Genomic DNA, 19197 nt, shown 5'->3' on the forward strand with positions numbered 1-19197 from the left:
TTGGCTAGCCCAGCTCGCTTAGAACTTCAATTATCTCAGCATTGCAGAGATTCATATAAACCTCATCTGATGTTGCAATTCGCCTCCTTCACCTGCCCCCACACCCGGCTAACATTTCAGGTGCCTTTTGGAGATTGTGAATTAGGCTGCATATCAGCTGAATAGGATATGTTCAACCTGTGTCCAAGGGAGGGTTTTTTTCCCAGCTCTAATAAAGTGCTGAATTCTCTTTCCGGAGAGACACCCCTGGAACAAAAGCCTGAAATTTGGGCATTCTCAGCCTGGTGAATGCTTGCTTAGCCTCCAGCACCCTCACTAACAGAATGTCTCTCCCCCATCCCTTCTGGATATTTATCCAAAGAACACAAAAACACTAATTTGAAAAGATATATGCACCCCTATGTTCATTGCAGCATTATTCACAATAGCCAAGACTTGGGAGCAACCTGAGTGCCTATCAACAGGTAAATGGATAAAGAAGATGTGGTATATACATACAATAGAATACTACTCAGCCATTAAAAAAGACAAAATCTTGCCATTTGTGACAGAGCGTGTTTTGGTCCCCAGCCCACCTTGTAAATGTTGTGACTGCGATTGCGTGTGGGACTTCTTTTTGGAGGTGCATTTGTCTCTGCTGCTGTGCCTGTTCTCCGTGGGTTTGGTGTGAGGAGGGTCATCATTTGTGGTCAGATACTTGAGAAGCTCCGAGCAGGGTCGTCTTTGTGGCTTTTGCTGTTGACAAATGCTCTTTGCTTTATTGCTCCATGAATTCTCAGTCTTAAAAAGAAGGCATAAAGAAAACTAAAATTAGTGAACTGAACCTTATCAGAATGGATATAGGTTTTCTGAAGAGATGCGATTTTCAATGAAGTGTTCAGTCTAAGTGTACTAGATCTATGAGCTGTGAATAATTGTTTGCAGAACAAGGAGAGAAAATTACATTTAAAATTCCTAAATGACATTTATGCAGCTTTTTATTTCATTTCTCCTACATTTCAATGTTCCTACTCAGCAACATTTAACTAACAAGACCCTACAGCGCCTTTACTGTGAATAAAAAAAAATAAGCTGGTTTAAACCTTAATTTGCCACTGATTGCTGGAGCCCAGTATTCACAATTCTCTTAAGTACCCCTTAACGCTCCGTTTTCACTCACAGTGAATGGCAAGACAAACATTGTTTAATACAGCCCGCTAACCGAATTATGTCACTGCCAGCATTCCATCCAATTAATGGCAGAGATAGATCTTCTGCAGTAATTCCAGAGCAATCTTTCTCAGGTTAGACAGCTGGCAAAATGGCAATCCTGCATCTTAAAGTCACTCATAGATAATACCAACCTATCAGCAAATTTTATTGTAGCTCACACTGCTGCATATATTAATAAAGTGGGCAAGGAGTAACAGATGGCGAAACTTCCATTCCAATCGTCCAAAGACAAGTTGTAAATGAACTCTTTCTGGTTTAAAGTAGCTAGAATGCCGCTTTTGGAAACCTATTTCATAATTTGTTTCACCATCATGAAGCAACTGCAGGATCCCAGCTGATTTAACACATATACACAAGCCTATCATTTGTTCTATAGCTTCAAGCAAAAACCCTTTGTTACTTTCCTTCCTAATTCCTCATTCCTTCCTAAACTTCCAAAAAGTTTACATTTGTACCTTAACAACTGCAGGGTTGGTTCTGATCCTGTGATTATGGTTTGCATGGTTGTGGGTGCTGAGACCACTGCATTCATTATAACTTAGCTGAGTGTTGGCCGGTGCCAGCAAGAGCTTCTTAAGCTAGAAACATATCAGAGAAGGGGAAAAGCAAAAAAAAGTTATGCATCTTTTAAGCATTAAAATATGTTATTGACATTTTACAGTTGAAATTAGTTAATTATAATTATAAAAATTAATTCTATCACTCTTAATTATATCACACCTTAGCACATTAGCACTAAAGGAAACATATTTTTAAAAAGTAAGAAAAAGTTTGGCATTGCACTACCAACTATGAAAGTATGTCCTTTTCCTACATTCAAGACTTAGTATTGTCTACTTTAATTTTTCTTTTAGATAAAAAAAGAGAAAAAGATCTTCCTAAAAGAATTTCCAAACACCTACTAGGTGAGAAAAGCTGCCTTGCTAAAGGAGAACTTTGGGATTGGGGAAGGAATATATTTTCCCTCAATAACCCAAATGAATCAAGGGGCATTAAATGAAAGATTCTGTAATGCTTTGAATCATGTTGCACAATCAAATATAAAATTTTACTGATTCAAAGAATATTTGTGATAAAAGAGTGGGTATCACCAAAAAGGATTTGTAAGTAACTTGAGTTAGGAGATGTGGATTCTGGCTCAGGCGAAGCATTTACCATCTCTTGACCTCTGTTTCTTCATTTGATTTGATGGCCTCCCAGGACCTCCCTGCTCAGACATGCAGTATGACTCTGAGTCAACAACCCCTCCCAGTTAAACCAATTGTGTGGATGAAAATCATCTGGTACCAATGAAAAGAATCAGAGTACTAGACAGCAAATCCAATGACACTGACAACTGGAGAAATTGGGAAATAAGCAACAATTACTTATGAGATATTCTCTAGACCAGAAATCTCAGAATGCAAAGAAATGTAAGTAGGGTCTCCATATGTTTACGTGGAGTACTTTTAATATTTAAAAACTTAGAGATGGGAGAAAAACACCCTCTAAATGGCATGCCACAGCAGATTATTAAAATCTGGAGGACGGCATTCCATAATTTACATAGTATGCTCTTACATCAGATTTATGGCAAATGACAAACGGCTACCACAGATGAGAAGGTAAACTGTGTCTTAGAACTAATAAAATTCTGGTCAAGCACTGCATTGAAAAGAAAATTCACTCTTCATTGCCAACAAATTCACTCTTCATTGCCTACCATAAATTTAGGTAACTTAGGTTGCAAATGTGCTATTATTTTTCAATCTTCATAAGAATTATGGATCCAAAGTCTTAAAATATTGCATACCCCTTGCTCTGCTTTCTATATCTAGAATTGTATGCATAAGAATAAAACTACAAATATGTCAAATGTTATACAATTTATGATAGTGAAAAATAAGAAAGAGACTAAATATCTCACCATAACGGATTGCTTAATAAATTAGGACATCTCCAAATAATAAAATACTATGCAACCATTAAAAATTATACATATGTTTAAAATTCACAGACATATTGATGATATACCTTAAAACAGGAGGAGATTTCAATCACTTTTTATATTAGAGGTTATTTGAAATTACAGGCGAATTTTTAGTCTATTCTTTTCAGTTGTCTACATTTTGTAAGTTTATACCATGAACATAAATAACACTAAGAAATAAATACACACACATAAACAGCAAAAGGTAGTTTAAAAAAAACTGCAGTAAGACCACATGAAGACTTGTATTATCAACATTTTTAAACAGAATCACAGAATTTGCAACTCTGAGTATGCTTGGGAATTGTTTTGGAATTAGTCTAAATTAAAAATCCAGACCTTATTGTTACTACATCATACCCATGCAGCGGGTAGCCAGAGGCAACTCCAATTCCTGTTAAACAGTAGGAAGGGTTCTTACTAGAGACGGCTCTTCTGCCTCCTGAGGCGGAGGGGTGCCGTCAGGCATGGAGGAAGGACTAGCCTCATTCTCAGTGGTCACATCTCCATCTGTCAGTGCATCAAATGAGGGCAATCCGTCTTCATCCACGGGGAGACTGTCCAGTGTCTCTGTGAGGACTGCTAGCAAGTTTGCCTCATTCTCTTCATCTATCTTCTGTGAAAACAAAAAACAGAAGAAGATGTGAGTGAGTTGACATTGGGAGATAGGAGTAACACTATTGATCCGTATAGACTGAACGTGTTTAACCAAATGAGTAAACTGGACATGAAATTTTGAGTGCTCATGCCAGAATACAAAGATCATGTTGTCCTCAAATTCCAAATTCACTTTTGGTCTGAATCGCACAATTAATTAGTACCTCTACTGTATCAATCTCTGATCGTCGAGCTGTCCAATTTAGCAATTTATTCTGTCAGTGCTTAATATTGCTGTCTATGATTCTGTCTTGTTCACGCTCGTTTTCCACGTGTTTATGTCTTGTTTCCCTAACTACAAGAGAAGATTTAGAGAATCTCAGAGCTTGAGAGAATTTTAACTGTCATCTAGTTCATCTTCAGATATAGCGTTTCAATCTCCTGTACAGCATACCCACTGAAATGTTTAGATAACCCTCTGTTTGAAACTGAAATTATACACTTTCATGGTTTCAATTATAATCTCATCACTGAACACTCCACAGGCATTTATTTCTCTCCTTGACATCTCTCCCAACTTTAGTCATAAATCCCTAAGTGCCGACTAGACATTTCTACCTGATAACAGCTCCTGCATCTCCAAAACCCAAACTTAGGAGCTTTCACAACAAAACTGCTGTTTCTCTTGACTTCCTGAGTTTGGGTAACAATTCTTCAGACCTAAACTCTGCATCTACCTTGAGTCTTCTTTATCTGGTCAGTCACTAAGTAGAGCCTTTCTTTGTAACATCTCTTAAATGCATTCATTTCTCGTATCCCAGGGTACTATTCTTAGTAATGCAACGTTACTTCTAATGGCGGCTGCTGCAAACACAGTCTATCTCGTTTTCCCACCTCCCACATTCATTCCCACCAACACAGCCTTGGAAAGCTAATCTTCAGTTATTCATTCCACAAATATTTTTGAACACCTACACGTGAGGGCCGTGCTAAGTGTTGGAGATACAAAGAGAAATGAGACAAAACTCCATCCCTCCAAGAACCCTCCAGTGGAAGGGAAGAACCTGTGAACAATTTATTACAAAAGATAATGTTCATTTCAGTACTCTGTACAAAAACTTTCAATATCTCCCAAATTGGAGGACCTTTTTTTATAGGGGGACGTGTTATACTCTACGCACTTGGGCAACCAGTGCTGATGCTGGGCGCACAGTACAGATAGTCATTGATTACTTGCTGAATAATAATTAATCTGCAATTAATTGCCTAGAATATAAGTTGTGTAGATCACTTTCTTTTCCTTCTCTTAGCACTTCACATTGTTTGTCTAATTGGACCTGCTTCATAAGTCTTTTTTTTTTAAGTTCTGTACCCTCATGACATTAACAATACCAGCTAAATTATCCCACACAGATTCTATTACAAAATGCACCTAAGCTGCTGACATCTAATGAGGCTGGCAGTGCCCACACTTCCTTTCTCTCTAGCACTGAACTCCAGTTAATTGACCTGACAAAATTACAAGAATCACAGAATAAGACAGCTAATCAGAAAATCAAATTGTATTACTAGAGAAATTAAGCAGGCCTTTATCACGTATACATTCTATTTTCACATAAAAATTGTTTTCTCTCATTACTGATGAGTCTCCATCCAGGAGTAAAACTACGGACTTTTCTCTTTTGGATTCAAGGGCTAAGAAGAGCCATCCGTACTCATGGTAACTTTACTCAGCATTTTTTACATTTGCATAATGCATCTCCTTAATGCCCCTGACTTGATTTTGTGAAGCACGTGGTTTGGGGCACACAGGGTGGAGTGACAATTGTATGAGTTTCAAGGCTCTAATGCAGAAGGCAAATCCTAATCAGAAGGGGTGAACTGTTAACTTCAAAATGGCACCACTTCCTTCCATAAAGTGACCGATTTTTAAAAGTCCAAATAGCTCAATACAATAACAAAACCTTACCGACAAATCCCTTCCCCTCAATTCTTCTGGACCATGTCCATGTAATCTTAATAATAAAAATACCGAGGGCCATCCCAGTGGCATAGCAGTTAAGTTTGTGCAGTCCGCTTCAGTGGCCCGGGGTTCGCCAGTTTGGATCCCAGGCACAGACCTACTCACCACTCATCAAGCCATGCTGAGGCGGCATCCCACATAGAAGAACTAGAAGGACCTGCAACTAGGATATGCAACTATGTACTGGGGCTTTGGGGAGAAAAAAGAAGGGAAAGATTGGCAACAGATGTTAGCTCAGGGCCAAGCTTCCTCAAAAAAAAAAAAAAGAGAAATGAAGAAAGAAAAAAGCTTAAAAAAAAAAATACTGAGATGATTTTCCCTTATTTTCTGCCCAGGATCATAATCTGGTATGCAAAGATTCTAATCTTTCCCTTTTTATTTTAATTTAGATTTCCCTACATACCAAAAACTGAATTCAGGTAATTAAACTGTTCTGAATAAAATTATATTTAAATGAAGTATATATATTTTTAAATCATCTCAAAACCATGAGGTTTCCATTAATATAAATATCTCCATACTACCTATTAAAAAATCTTTGAAAATATGTCAAGCACACACGTGGATGCTCACACACACGTACATACACACGCTTTCATTTTTCCAGGTATCGCGATTTTCAGAAAGGCTTATTTCACTGAACTTCAAAAATACCTCAAGAAAAACAGCTAAGGATGTATACCAATAAATGAGTAATTTTGTTTACTCCCATTTAAATTTTGTGTTTGGCTTTCCAGCTATACTACAAGCCTCTATTTGCTTTCAATCACATAATACAATAGCATCTTATTTCCATTCCTAGTGTAAACAAACTACGATAATTTCAATCAAGTCAAAATGCTGAAGAACACTTAAATTAACTGGTTTTCTCCAATTTCTTTAATAAGCCTGGGTGAATGTATACCAAATACAATGGCAGAAATATTGGAGCTTGATAATGTCGTAATTAATTTACAAGACCCGATGAAATCACCAACTATTTAAATTCTCCTCTCTATTGGAGCCACAAGGGGACGGTTTGTGGGATGGAAGATTGGCTGTGTGTGTGTGTGTGTGTGTTGGGGTACATGGGTAGGACAGGCTGGAATTCAACCAGTAGGGACCAGTAGGGCTGTAATCATTATTTATCATCAGTGTCCATTAGAAATGATTTATTAAACCTTTTTATTATCATCCTTTTAGGTGGGTGACTCAGAGAGGTGCTCCAAGACTGTATGTTTTAGTAAAGTTGTTCTTGAATTAAGGAAGAAAAGAATGTTATTATTTCAAATTCTCTGTGTTTTCTTCAATCAAAAAAGACTGGGAAGAAAGTTTGATATTTACTGATGACACTTCTGTATTGAAGCTCAACAGATGTTTCTATATGTAAAGTTGAGTGGACACTGCCCCTCATTGTGGCAATTTCAATTAGTTTAGTGTGAGTTTCAACAATCAAACGCCCCAGAGAAGACAATGGATGTGACAAAAAGGACTGTGTTAAACAATTAATGTCACTTTCCATTATTGCTTCGGTCCCAATTTACAGAGCAAATAAATCAAAGTCTCTGCAGATGAAGCACACTGGCCCACTCACACATGTCTGTCCACAGGTGACAGGGTCTGGAAACACACAAGTCAGTAAAACGACATTGCAAGATAACCTTTCAAAGACTTGGCTCAGATCCTGCTTTCTAACGGTGTGAAATGATTGTCTTTACAAAAATATATTTATTAGCTTCAAATAAGTTAAAAAAAAGAAAAGAAGAGAAAATCAGAGAGGTAAGAAAATGACAGCAGATCACCAACTGGGTAGTGATCTACAGTCACACAAACTGAGCTGTCTTGCAGCCGGCAGCAGAGACATAGATGTAAAGGTAGAAACCAAGCCAACAGTCATTTCCAGGTAAGCTCTCTGGCTATCAAGCAGCATTTGCCATGGTAGGTTTCAAGCTTGTGCTCTCCTTACACAATGCGAATCTGCTGCTATTCTTCTAACCTACATAAAGCTCCCTGTAACACTTCATTCTCTAAGGGCTCTCCAGGAATAAAGAAGGCACATCAACAAAAACTCACTCAAGGTGTAAAGAATTTCCAGTGGAAGATGATACACATGCATGTATACTAACAACCCAAATGCTGAATGTGCAACAATTCCAAAGCAATGCTATGTCATTAATTAATGATAGTTCAGACCAGTCAACAAAATCAGAAGGTTCATTTCTGCTCTTTGGGACTGCTGGGTCCCCATATGACCCACACTAAATGTGATATAATTCAAAGGTACAGTTGAAGGGAGGTGGATTCTGCCCATTCAGGTGCCCAGAGTCATCTCAAGATTGAAATTCGGGATCCAGTATATAATATCTGGGCCCTCTTCCTTTGTGAGCAGTTGGCAAAAGGATCTTCCAATTGGTTACACATGGTGGGGCTCACCCAACTGCACACAGAGAGTGAATAAATCCACTAAATTAAGGAGGAGCTGATGGACTCAGAGATGCTAAGAGACACCTGAAGGGAGAAAATGCAGAGTGAAAACAGCATGTGGTCTCCCAAAGATTTTTAAATGCAGGCTATTATGGAAGGACCATGCCCTGCTTATGATAGTAATTTTTTCCACTTCTTGTAGAATTGCAATTACACTCCGCGTCCCCAGATTCTCACACTCGCTTGATCTCTGTTTGATAAAAATAGTTTAATGGCCATTTAATCACAGCTTCATTATCTTAGCTCTCTTAATGCGAATTAGGCCAGGAGAATTCTTGCTTCCTCATTATTCAAATCATCAATAAGAAGGAAACAGTGGGGTCTTCTTATCATTCATTAATCAGTTTCAGTACCTGAGGTACTGTTTACCCAGAGATCAATCTGTGTGAGAGGTCACTTAACTTCTCTGAGCCTTTAGTTTTTTCTATATAAAATTTCAGGTTATTACTTGCCTAATTCCTATTATAGAATTTTTCTGCACTCATGACTAACAGGGAGAAAAAAAGAGTTGCTGATAAAGGCCTCGAGGGGTCGGCCCCATGGCTTAGTGGTTAAGTGCGCGCGCTCCGCTACTGGCAGCCCTGGTTCGGATCCCGGGCGTGCACCGACGCACCACTTGTCCGGCCATGCTGAGGCAGCATCCCACATACAGCAACTAGCAGGATGTGCAACTATGACATACAACTATCTGCTAGGGCTTTGGGGAGAAAAAGGAGGAAAAAAAAAAAGTAGGAGGATTGGCAATAGATGTTAGCTCAGGGCTGATCTTCCTCACAAAAAAAAAAACAAAGGCCTGAGAATTCTTCAAGAAGGTGCTCAATAAACATTTCCAGTGTATATGCCCATCATCTTGATTAACCATATTTGAATTTCATTCTTTGAGCATGATCTATCGCCAACTTTTAGCACTGGGCCAGCTTCCTCCCAATACCCGGCATGTCTTGGGCTTCCTCCTTGCCCCATCCTGCTGATTTGGAAGCAGCTAATGAAGACAAAATTAACTCCTACTTTAAGTGAGGCCTAATTAGAATGGGAAATCTGCTAGAGTAACATCTGGTAATGTATTCTGAAGCCAAATATAAATGACATTTTTGGATTATCCACTATTTTGGATTATTTGTTTCACTAGATCCCACCGGGAGTTGAAAGAAAAAATGAGAAAGTAACTTTTATGATAGATTCAGGGGTTCACATAAGGAATACAAGTGATCATAGGAGTCTCTTTCCTGAATCTCTATACATAAAGTTCTGTGCCTCTGTTTCACGCACAAAAAGGCAAAAAACATTTACATGTATAAATTTTGGTTTTAATGTATAAAGTCTGATTCAAGATTTGAAAGAAGCTGAATTCTAAATTAAAAACAATAAGTTTTTTTTTCTGAAATGAAATAAAAAAACAACAATTCAAATTAGACCACTGAAATAGAATTTGAGGTTTTTAGCTTTTGTCTTTGAACCATTTTATGAGGACAGATACCACTTCTCTGATTGTTTATTGCACATATCTACTCTGCGTGGTCTGAGCACTTGCTGAAGAGGTTGGTAAATATTTTGAATACTCACTTTCAAACAACTCTCTTTCTCTTTTTCTCTCTTTATTCTCTTTCTCTCCTTGAATGTTCTACAATCCAGTGTGGTTTTTCTTGCTTATTTTATACCTAGGCATGGATACCGAAAGCATGTCTGCCCACCTTCTCACATCCTGACAGAAAATGGTCATAACCCCGATATGGCACTTCTTATAGGTTGCTAAGGTTCCTACCTCATTCGATAGGAAGAGTCTCTAAAACAACCCACTAACTTTTTGTTTAGCATATGCAATAAAGGGCTTTGAAAATGGGATGAGCACTTGAAGGTAGAAAACAAGTGACTTAAGAAATCTCAAGTATATACATGCAACAGAAAAATAATCAACATAATAAAAACCACCTTAGATTATATCACACATTTCTTATAACAAATACTTTTATTATCTATTCATTTCTTACAAATAGCCTGAGAATTAGCTTATTACCCTGTTATTCCCAGAAGAGATGAGTACATTATGCGATACCGTATTTGATGTGTCTGATGCCATAGTTTCTGAAATTCAAGGTTGTACCAAATAGTGGCTAGCAGAAAGAACACAAATTTTAATTTCGCTATCTGGGTAACTCTCCATGGACACGTAGGCTATTAAAATACCATGTATGTAAATGTGTCTATACATACAATGCCCCTCTAACACACATAAGTTCGCATCTCAAGTATACATATTTAAAACAGAATCAATGTACATGTGCATCTCAGTCTCTTGAGTGTACTCTCATATGTTGAGTTGTAGTTGACCATATAAGTGTATAATCAGCACATAAATTCTTCCTCCCAATTATCTACTCTAAATGAGGAAAGCAATGATCAAAAACTGAAGATAATTCCTGCAAAAATAAAATAAAAATCAAGTAGAGATAAATACAAGCAAAACTGAAGAATTCCCTGCATAGATATACTTACACCAGTGGGAATCCATTTAATTCCTGTTAGCACCTATGCTCCTATTTAAGCAGGCATAAAATGTATGTTCACATCTGTACTTAGGCACCATTCTAACTTATTAGCTTGTGTCACATACTCACGAGTTAATAAACATGCACCATACATGTGGAATTCATAATTCTGAAGAGGTTACATGAGCCAAAAGGGTAAATGCAGAGGTTCATGAGAAATGTATAAGAAAATCCTGGTTGATACTCTCAAAATGAGCTATTTCTAGGGGACGAGGGGGAAAGGGAGATGTTTCATGTCTGTTTCTCACAACATGAAGAAGTAACTGAGTTGTGTCACCAACCAGGAGGCTGTATAAACCTGTGGAGAGCCAGCAAGGCACTCCATTAGTCCTTAAGTTTAAACTAAGAGAGCAACTGGGCACTGGAAAGAACCAGACTGGAAGTCAGGGGAATTGATCCTAGTCCCATTTGCACCACTAGCTAGCTGCATGTCCTCAAGCGAAACAACTCAACTCTAGCTGCACTGCACATGCTAGAATAATTCTATAGGTTCCTAACCGGTTTCCCTGTCTTCACCTCTGCCATCCCATCCCAATAGTCCATTCTCAACACAGAAGACTAAGGGATCCTGATAGAACCTAAGTCATATCTTGCCAATTCACCAAGCCCTCCATGGCTTCCCATGTCTCTAAGAGTAAAAGCCAAAATCCCAAGAGTGACCTACTAGCCTAGGATCACCATATAATTGATTGTCCAAGCCAGAACACTTTGGGGGGGGGGTACTATAAATAATCAATGACTCAGAGGTTAACCCAGACTATCACAGGCCAACTAAGATGTATAGTTGGTTGCCCTATATGAGACCTATACCATCTGACCGTGTCAACACCCCAATTTATCTGTCTGAATCCTTTCCAAACACTCAGACCTCCTCACTAGTCCACAAAACTGCCAAGTATTCTCCTGTCACAAGGCCTTTGCATCTGGTGTTTCCTCTTACCAGAAGGCTCTTCTGCCAGATGGCCACATGGCTTGCCGCTTCATCTCTTCCTTTACTCAAATGTCACCTCAGTGATACATTCCCAACTACTCCAGACATATTCTATTCACCTTCTTGGTTTATGTTTCCCTTTGACACTTATTTCTATACCTCAATATATATTTTACTGACTTATCTTGTTCACAGTCTATCTAAAATGGAAGCACTGTGAGGTCTGCCTGATCACTATTAAGGCACTTTGCATATAGTAGATGCTTAATGAAAATAAATAAGAATAATAACTAAAAAGTCTAATCAGTCTTAAGTGACTTTTCATTCTCCTTTTGTCATCGTCATTGTTTGCTCTGTAATTCCCACCTCTTCCCACCCCCGGTAGATTTATCTTCTTAATAATGTTTATCTTAGACTGTGATTTAAAATTAGCTTACACTCATTTCTCATGCAACAGCTGATAGGCCAGGCAAGCAGCCAATATGTTCTTGATGGGAAAGAAGGAAATATGAACAGCGACAACTACAGAGGGGCTAATTCTGAAATTAGCCCCAAAGCACTGAATTTGTAAGTCAATGTAATGTTCATCTTTTGTAAAGGAAGAGGCTGGGATGGGTCTTGTAAATGCAGAGATTTACTCACATCAACTCTGGGAGGATACCAGAATGCACCATCAAGCAATTAATTTGCAAATATCTCCAAGGAGCCAAGATGGTTTGTGAAGAGAAAATCATGCCAGACCACCTTACTATCTGTCCATGCAGGAGCATCAGGCTCACTAATCAAGAGAAAACCATCTACATAATCTACCTGGACTAGACTGAGCTTCCTAATTTCATACTGCTTAACACACTCATCTACAAGCTAGGAATATATATTAGTCTTAGCCAGAGGTTTTTTTCAAACTCTGTTCCAAGGAACCCTGAACATCAGTACAGTTACTGTAAGGAGTGATTATAAATATTGTAATATATGATATATTGTATGTATTTTTATATTTGAACTCATATGCCAACATAACTAATTTGGTTTAGAAAGCAACATGTGCACTCAAATGTGCTATCTTATCACAAACACGGTAGAGACTACCACTGTCTTAACCTGCCAAGTTGAATCATTTTGAGTTGGTGTCAGGATTAAAAATATTTTGAGAAGTGAGGGTAAGCAGTTTAAAACCTGAAGCCATTTACAAATACTCATTTCTATGAAGCAGAATTTTCTCAATCCTCTTCAATCAAAACAAAGTACAAAAGAATCAGTTGCTAAGATTGATATAAGATACCAATCATCATCTTAAACCCAACTTCTCCTGTTTTCTGTTCATTTAAATAGTATCATAGTTATCTTAGATAAAAGTTATTTTAATTCTAAAAAATAGTAAATAGCAGCTGACCTTTACTGAGCGCTTCCTACGTGCCTGGTGCTGAGTTAATTTCTTTACATGCCTTATTTTATTTAAATCCCCCATTAACCCTATTATTAGCCCCAAATGCACAGGGCTAATGAGAGGTAGAGTTGGATATCAAACCAGATATATCTGATAAAACCTTGCTCTCACTCCCTTTCTTTATATGTTGGAATTATGCAAGAGATTACTAGAACAAAAATGAGAGTGGGCATGGGCTAGTCTATCTAATCTATATTCATATCAGAGGATACAAAATGAGTTGGAAAGGGATATCAGTTAATTATCAACAGATAAGAACTAAGGTGGGGAAATGAATGATCATGGGATCATGAAGCAGCACTGGCCTTCTATGAGGAGGAAGAAGTTGCTTTGAGATTGCTTCTCACTATTCATTGTTGGCCCAGTGTTACCATGCAGCCAATCTAGTCCTATCGGGTTTAATCTTCTCTTCTGTTAGAATGTTCTTCCCTTTCTCCTTCATTCTTTCATATCCTATTCCTACCTCAAAGCCTACTTTAAATGTTTCTTCTTTAATGGGATATTTTTCAATAAATCCAGCTCGTACTGGTATCTTCAAGCCCCTAAAGCCTTTACAAGAATAATCTGGATCCCTGGATAGAAATACAGATTTCTGGGCCCCATCACAGACCACAAAATCAAAATCTTTAGATCAGGGTTTCTCAACTTTGACAATCTTGATATTTTGGGCCAGATAATTCTTTGCTCTGGGGGTTTGTCCTGGGCATTTTAAGGTGTTTCACAGCATCCCTGGCCTCTACCCATTAGATGCCAGTAGCACCTCCCCAGTTATGGCAACCAAATATATCTCCAGATATTATCAAATATTTGCCAGAATGCAACACTGTCTCCAATTGACAATGGTTGCCCTAGAGGAACAGTCCAGGATTCTTCAGTTTTGATAAGCACCCCAAGTGATTCTGATAATCATGCAAGTTTGGCTAAGTTGCTATTTTGTGGCTATTGAATAGTGTATAAATCAAGCTGGATCTCACAATTCCATGTACGCTAGATTTATCACCTCTAGCACATGCAATTCTAGCAGTTCTTAATATTTATTAATAACATATTTTTATTTATCCTATGTGAATTCTTATTCCCAATATCTTATATTAATGTGCCTAGATGTTTTATAGCCCACGCTTCCTTGTTGATTACAACTTATTGGTTGTTTACGCCCTGAATTTCTTTTTGATTAGTCCTATGGCATTTCACTCTTTTTATTGCCATTCATTCTTCTCTTTCTTCAACATTTTCTGACCATCAACATTATCATAAAGTTCATTTTGGTTTTGTATTCTATTTGATTACATAGACTACATACTAAATGATTCTTGAAGATTTTCTTCCATATACTTTCACAGAGTTCTTAAACATTTCTAGACTTCTTAAGATTATTTTTTACAGCTCAAAAAGGGCACAAAAACATTATAAGATTTTTGTGTCCTTATGAAAGAGGCAGTGAGGCAAAATACAGATTCTGAAGTTATACTGCCTGAGTTTGGATCTTGAGTTTATCACTTACAAGGTGTGTGACCTTCAGCAACTTACCTAACCTCTCTGTGTCTTAGATTTCATGTCTGAGAAGTGTGTTATAATAATAAGACTTACATTGTATGCTTATTTTGAGCATCAACTGAGCTAATCTGTGCAAATCATTTAGAATAGTACTTAGTAGAGAGTGAGGATTTGTTTGCTATAATTAATATTATCATTATTATATTATTTTCCTCATGCACTAGATTGAGTTCAAAATAAGTGAAACAAAAAAAAAATTCCATAACGTAAGGAACATTTAAAGTAGACTTTGAGGTAGGGATAGGACAGGAACAAATAAAGAGGAAAGGCAAGAACATTCTTCTCTTTGGAAGAGAAGCCTATGCAATATAGAGATTTTAGGTGTGGTATTAAAATTTTTAAATACATGAATGTTCGGAAATTCTCACAATTTGTATAAAGATCATTGTCTACCTGTTACTCATTAAGGTTGGTATGCTGGAACTAACAGGCATGGTTTGACATCATCACTAGCTGCTCACATGCTTCCTGTATGGAGGGATCCCCTGAAATCCACACCAAGCTGAACTATGATACCTACACTTGACACACCCTCCACTCACGCACACATATGCAGACCTATACCATGTTTATGTGCATATTTACAGATACACATATATTTATTACTTACACATATTTATTGAGTACCTACTATGTCCTATAATCTGTTTTCTAGGAACTTGATTTTATTTTGGTGGAGAAAGAATGCCAGATAATAGACAAATGAGCCTCTTCCAAAAATAGATAGATAGAGAGTGACAGATAGGATACATACACATACACACTTACATATATAGAGAGAGAAAGAGAGTTTATAGAGTATATATACATATATATACACATAGAGAATATATATATATATAGAAAGAGCAAGAGAGAGAGAATACATATAGAGTTTATATATAGACAGAGAGGATAGATTTGGAATATATATAGAAAGAGAGAATAGAGTATATATATATGTATATATACATATTTGATAGTATAAATATATATATATTTGATTTTATATATATATACACGTATATATACACAGAGACAGAAGCAGCATTTGAAGTAGTAAGCCATAATAACTGAGAAATAAATGTTCTAAGCAGAGAAAAGAGTAAGTGCAAAGGCCCTGAGGTGAGACCTTGCAATGAGTAACACAAATTTTTCATAGCTTACATACAAGTGTAAGTGGAAGGGAGGTGATATTGAAAATATTTAACAAACACTACACATGAGCATTAATCAATGAGAACAGCAGCACCAGGACTTCAGAAAGGAGGACTACTGTAAATAACTCATAGAGTTTTATTGTCGCAAATTAGCAGATTATATTAATCTGGGCATAAGCAATGTTTTTAGACTGACTCTATAAGAAATGATTTATAATAATTTGCCATTAGAACCTATAAAGTTTCTATAAGATAGCACATTTTCTGCCCAAAAGAATTGCTTAGAAGGCACCATCACAGTGGCCAATGCTGTTTGTTCACACAGACTTAGCTCCACGAGATGTGTGTGCAAACCGTGCAGCTGCAGGTCCCCAGCACCGGGATCTATCTGGTATATTAAGGTTGGGAACACCAAGACACAGGTGATGCCAAATGATCTGATGACTGCAATATTCTGGTAATAGCATTAAAATGAGAGAAAACTGTCTCAATGTGGTTAGAAGCTATTCAGAGGCAAGGCTGTCCTCTCTGTGGGGCCATCTAGGATGAAGAAAATTACCAGTGTGCTCCCTGGTAATCCTCTGTGCTACTCCTGGCCCTTCCTCCAAGAGAGTAGGAGCCATTTAGAGCCTGGGATTGGGTCTCGAACTCCTCGAGCAACTTTCATTTTCCACTAAAGTGTTCTGCACAGAGTAATGGGTTGTGAATATTTGCCAAATAAAAACAATATAAGTTCATCTTCTGAATGACTTTCTATCTAAGTGTACCACGTGGGCTTAGGTTTCCAAAGCATCTGAATAAGTCTTCAATCTCTTAGGATTTAGAGACTGAGCTTCTTTTAAAGCCAGACTGAGTGCACCCCTTGTGAAGAATCTTCAAATACATTATGCTCAGTTCTAGGTGCAGAATCATTCATAATTGTCAGTGACTTATATGCAAATGTGGTGAGCATGCACTTTAGGGTAGCATTTGACATCTGGTTAGACAAAGTGGCAAATAACACCAAAGGGGACATTTTTTGAAAGTGACCTTGATAACTAGATTTAAAAAGCATATCTGCCTGTAACAACACAAGAAATGACAAGAGAAGTACAAATCAAACTGAATAAAAATTCAAGTGTTACAGAACAACAAAAGGGGAAAACAAGTCAGCTAACAATAGGCTCCCATAACGATAGGAGGTAGTAACAGAAATACCAAAGAGTGACAGCTAAAAAGAATCAACTCATCCAACTGCATGATTCTGGAGATGAGAAAACTGGCACCCAAAGGGTTAAGCAGACTTTCTCAAGGTCAATTAGTAACTGATTGAAAACTGTACTTGTTTGGAGCCTATGGGCTCCTTACTTTTTCTACTAACACACGTTGCTTCCCAGGAGAATAAAAGAAAATAATAGCAAAGAATCTTTCTCTTACACTTGCCATTTTTCCTCTTTAGACCTCAACCTTGTTTAAAATATCGTAAATAGGAAGTTCCCAGCTCAGACTTCTATAGAAATATTGGACTGTAATTAAGTTCCATGTCTGTAATTTTCAATAAATCATAAGCTTCTTGGGAATAAGAATCATGATTTGTGTGGCAAACTGAGTGCCAAAAATGTTAACAAATGTCTATTGAGTACCTACTATGTACCAGGCATTCTCGACACTGGGATTATGAACAAAATAATAAAAAATGAACAAAATAATTAAATGTCCCTGCCCTCACAGAGCACATTCTAGCAAGAGAAGACAGATGATTAACAAAATAAATTACTGTAAACAAAAATAAACATTTGTCAGGAATAAACAAATGGATAAAGCAATAATAACTCTACTTTTATTTAAGGAAAGCCAAGTATTTTTAAAAATCAGATTTATTTACCAAACAGGGCATGAATATTTTTCTTAGAAAAGGTTTCATACTGGAATAACTTAGAAACAGTTAAATCTCTAAAACTGTTGAAAATATAATTCCTAGTACAAGAACTTGACTCAAAGAGAAGTTTCCTGCAGACTGTCTTTTTACACAACATGAAAGATGCCTGTAAAGCTCTAAGCCTCAACTTTGGCTATATATTAGAATCATGCGAGCATTTAAAAAAATATTTATGCTGCTACCGCCCTCCCTAGAGCAATTAAATCAGTATCTTTTGAGATGGAAGTTAGTATTTTTAAAAACTCCCCTGGTAGGATTCTAATAGGAACCAGAACTGAGAATCACTCCTATAAAAGAATGAATGGTAGAGGGAAGGTGAAAATATTTGCTATGATCCATCTCACAGGCTTTCCCATCAGTGCAGACCAGTGTCGCACATTGAGAAGCCTGAACCCCTCAAGTGCTCCACAGAATGTGGATGCTTCATCTTCATCAGTGCATATCAAATCTGGCACCTTTACTGGGGGGATTTCTTTCCTGGTTCCCAGTTCTCACTTCAGTTACACACTCAGACTAGGGGCTGGGAGCTTTGACCTTTGAACCTCTTGGTTAGTTCCTGGCAGTATCTTTCTCCAATGCTGGACCCTTCTTCAGTACTCATAAGTCCATCAAATAGATCTCTTTGGTATATGGCAGGGATACCCACCAGACAAGAGCCTCATTGCTGTGACTGATGCCATCAGATTGGATCCCTTTTAAAAAAAAAATCATCACAGAACACATTAGAGTGGCCTCTGACCATAGGCTGGGCAGCTTATGAAAACTTGACTTTAAAGTAAAAAGACATCCAGGAGAATTCACACTGTGACATGCTATATCCATGAAAATGATGATATACGTATATCGTTAAAATGAAACATACTCATTAAATATTATTAAGTAAATCAAGAAAGTTAGCAAACACCCCTTGTTCTGCCCATGATCTACGCATGTTTACTGGGCAACATCGGAAAGAATAAACACCAAATATTACAAGGAAGTGAGACTTCAGATGACTTTAATTCATTTTGTCTTTTTTCTAATCTTTCTGTAATGAGCATTTTTGTGTTTACAAATTAAAAATATAAAAATAAAAAGCATATGTAGCACATGATAAAAGGGACAAGAGAAAATGCTTAAGTGTGATGAAATCATTCATCAAGGGCAGTCCAGGTCTACTCGACTTGTGGCCCTGGCTTAGAATCGGCCTTCGTTGATTTTCTAATTTTCTCATATGTAAAATGGCAGCAGTGAAATATGCCATGGCTATCCCCTAAGCTTATCGGAAGTAACAAGAGCATAATACCTATATGCTTTGAGGAAGAGTTAAGGAGCATTATATGAAAATGTAGTGTTAAATACACATGCATCTCAGATCAAATCATTCAAAAGATATTTACTAAATTTGTACTATAC

The 19197-nt window shown here is 37.3% G+C and overlaps 1 protein-coding gene across 1 annotated transcript in view; it reads right to left on the reverse strand.

Annotated features, from left to right (window-relative positions):
- Positions 1-19197, reverse strand: part of PPARGC1A (PPARG coactivator 1 alpha) — a 94070-nt gene that overhangs the window by 34321 nt on the left and 40552 nt on the right. The window contains exons 3-5 of the mRNA XM_058546819.1: positions 3603-3797; positions 1668-1790; positions 576-780 (exon numbers count right to left, since the gene is read on the reverse strand). Coding sequence (XP_058402802.1) covers positions 576-780; positions 1668-1790; positions 3603-3797 — 523 coding nt within the window. The remainder of the gene's footprint in view (positions 1-575; positions 781-1667; positions 1791-3602; positions 3798-19197) is intronic.

The sequence above is a fragment of the Diceros bicornis genome, chromosome 8, assembly GCF_020826845.1.
Source record: "Diceros bicornis minor isolate mBicDic1 chromosome 8, mDicBic1.mat.cur, whole genome shotgun sequence".
Classification (NCBI taxonomy): domain Eukaryota; kingdom Metazoa; phylum Chordata; class Mammalia; order Perissodactyla; family Rhinocerotidae; genus Diceros; species Diceros bicornis.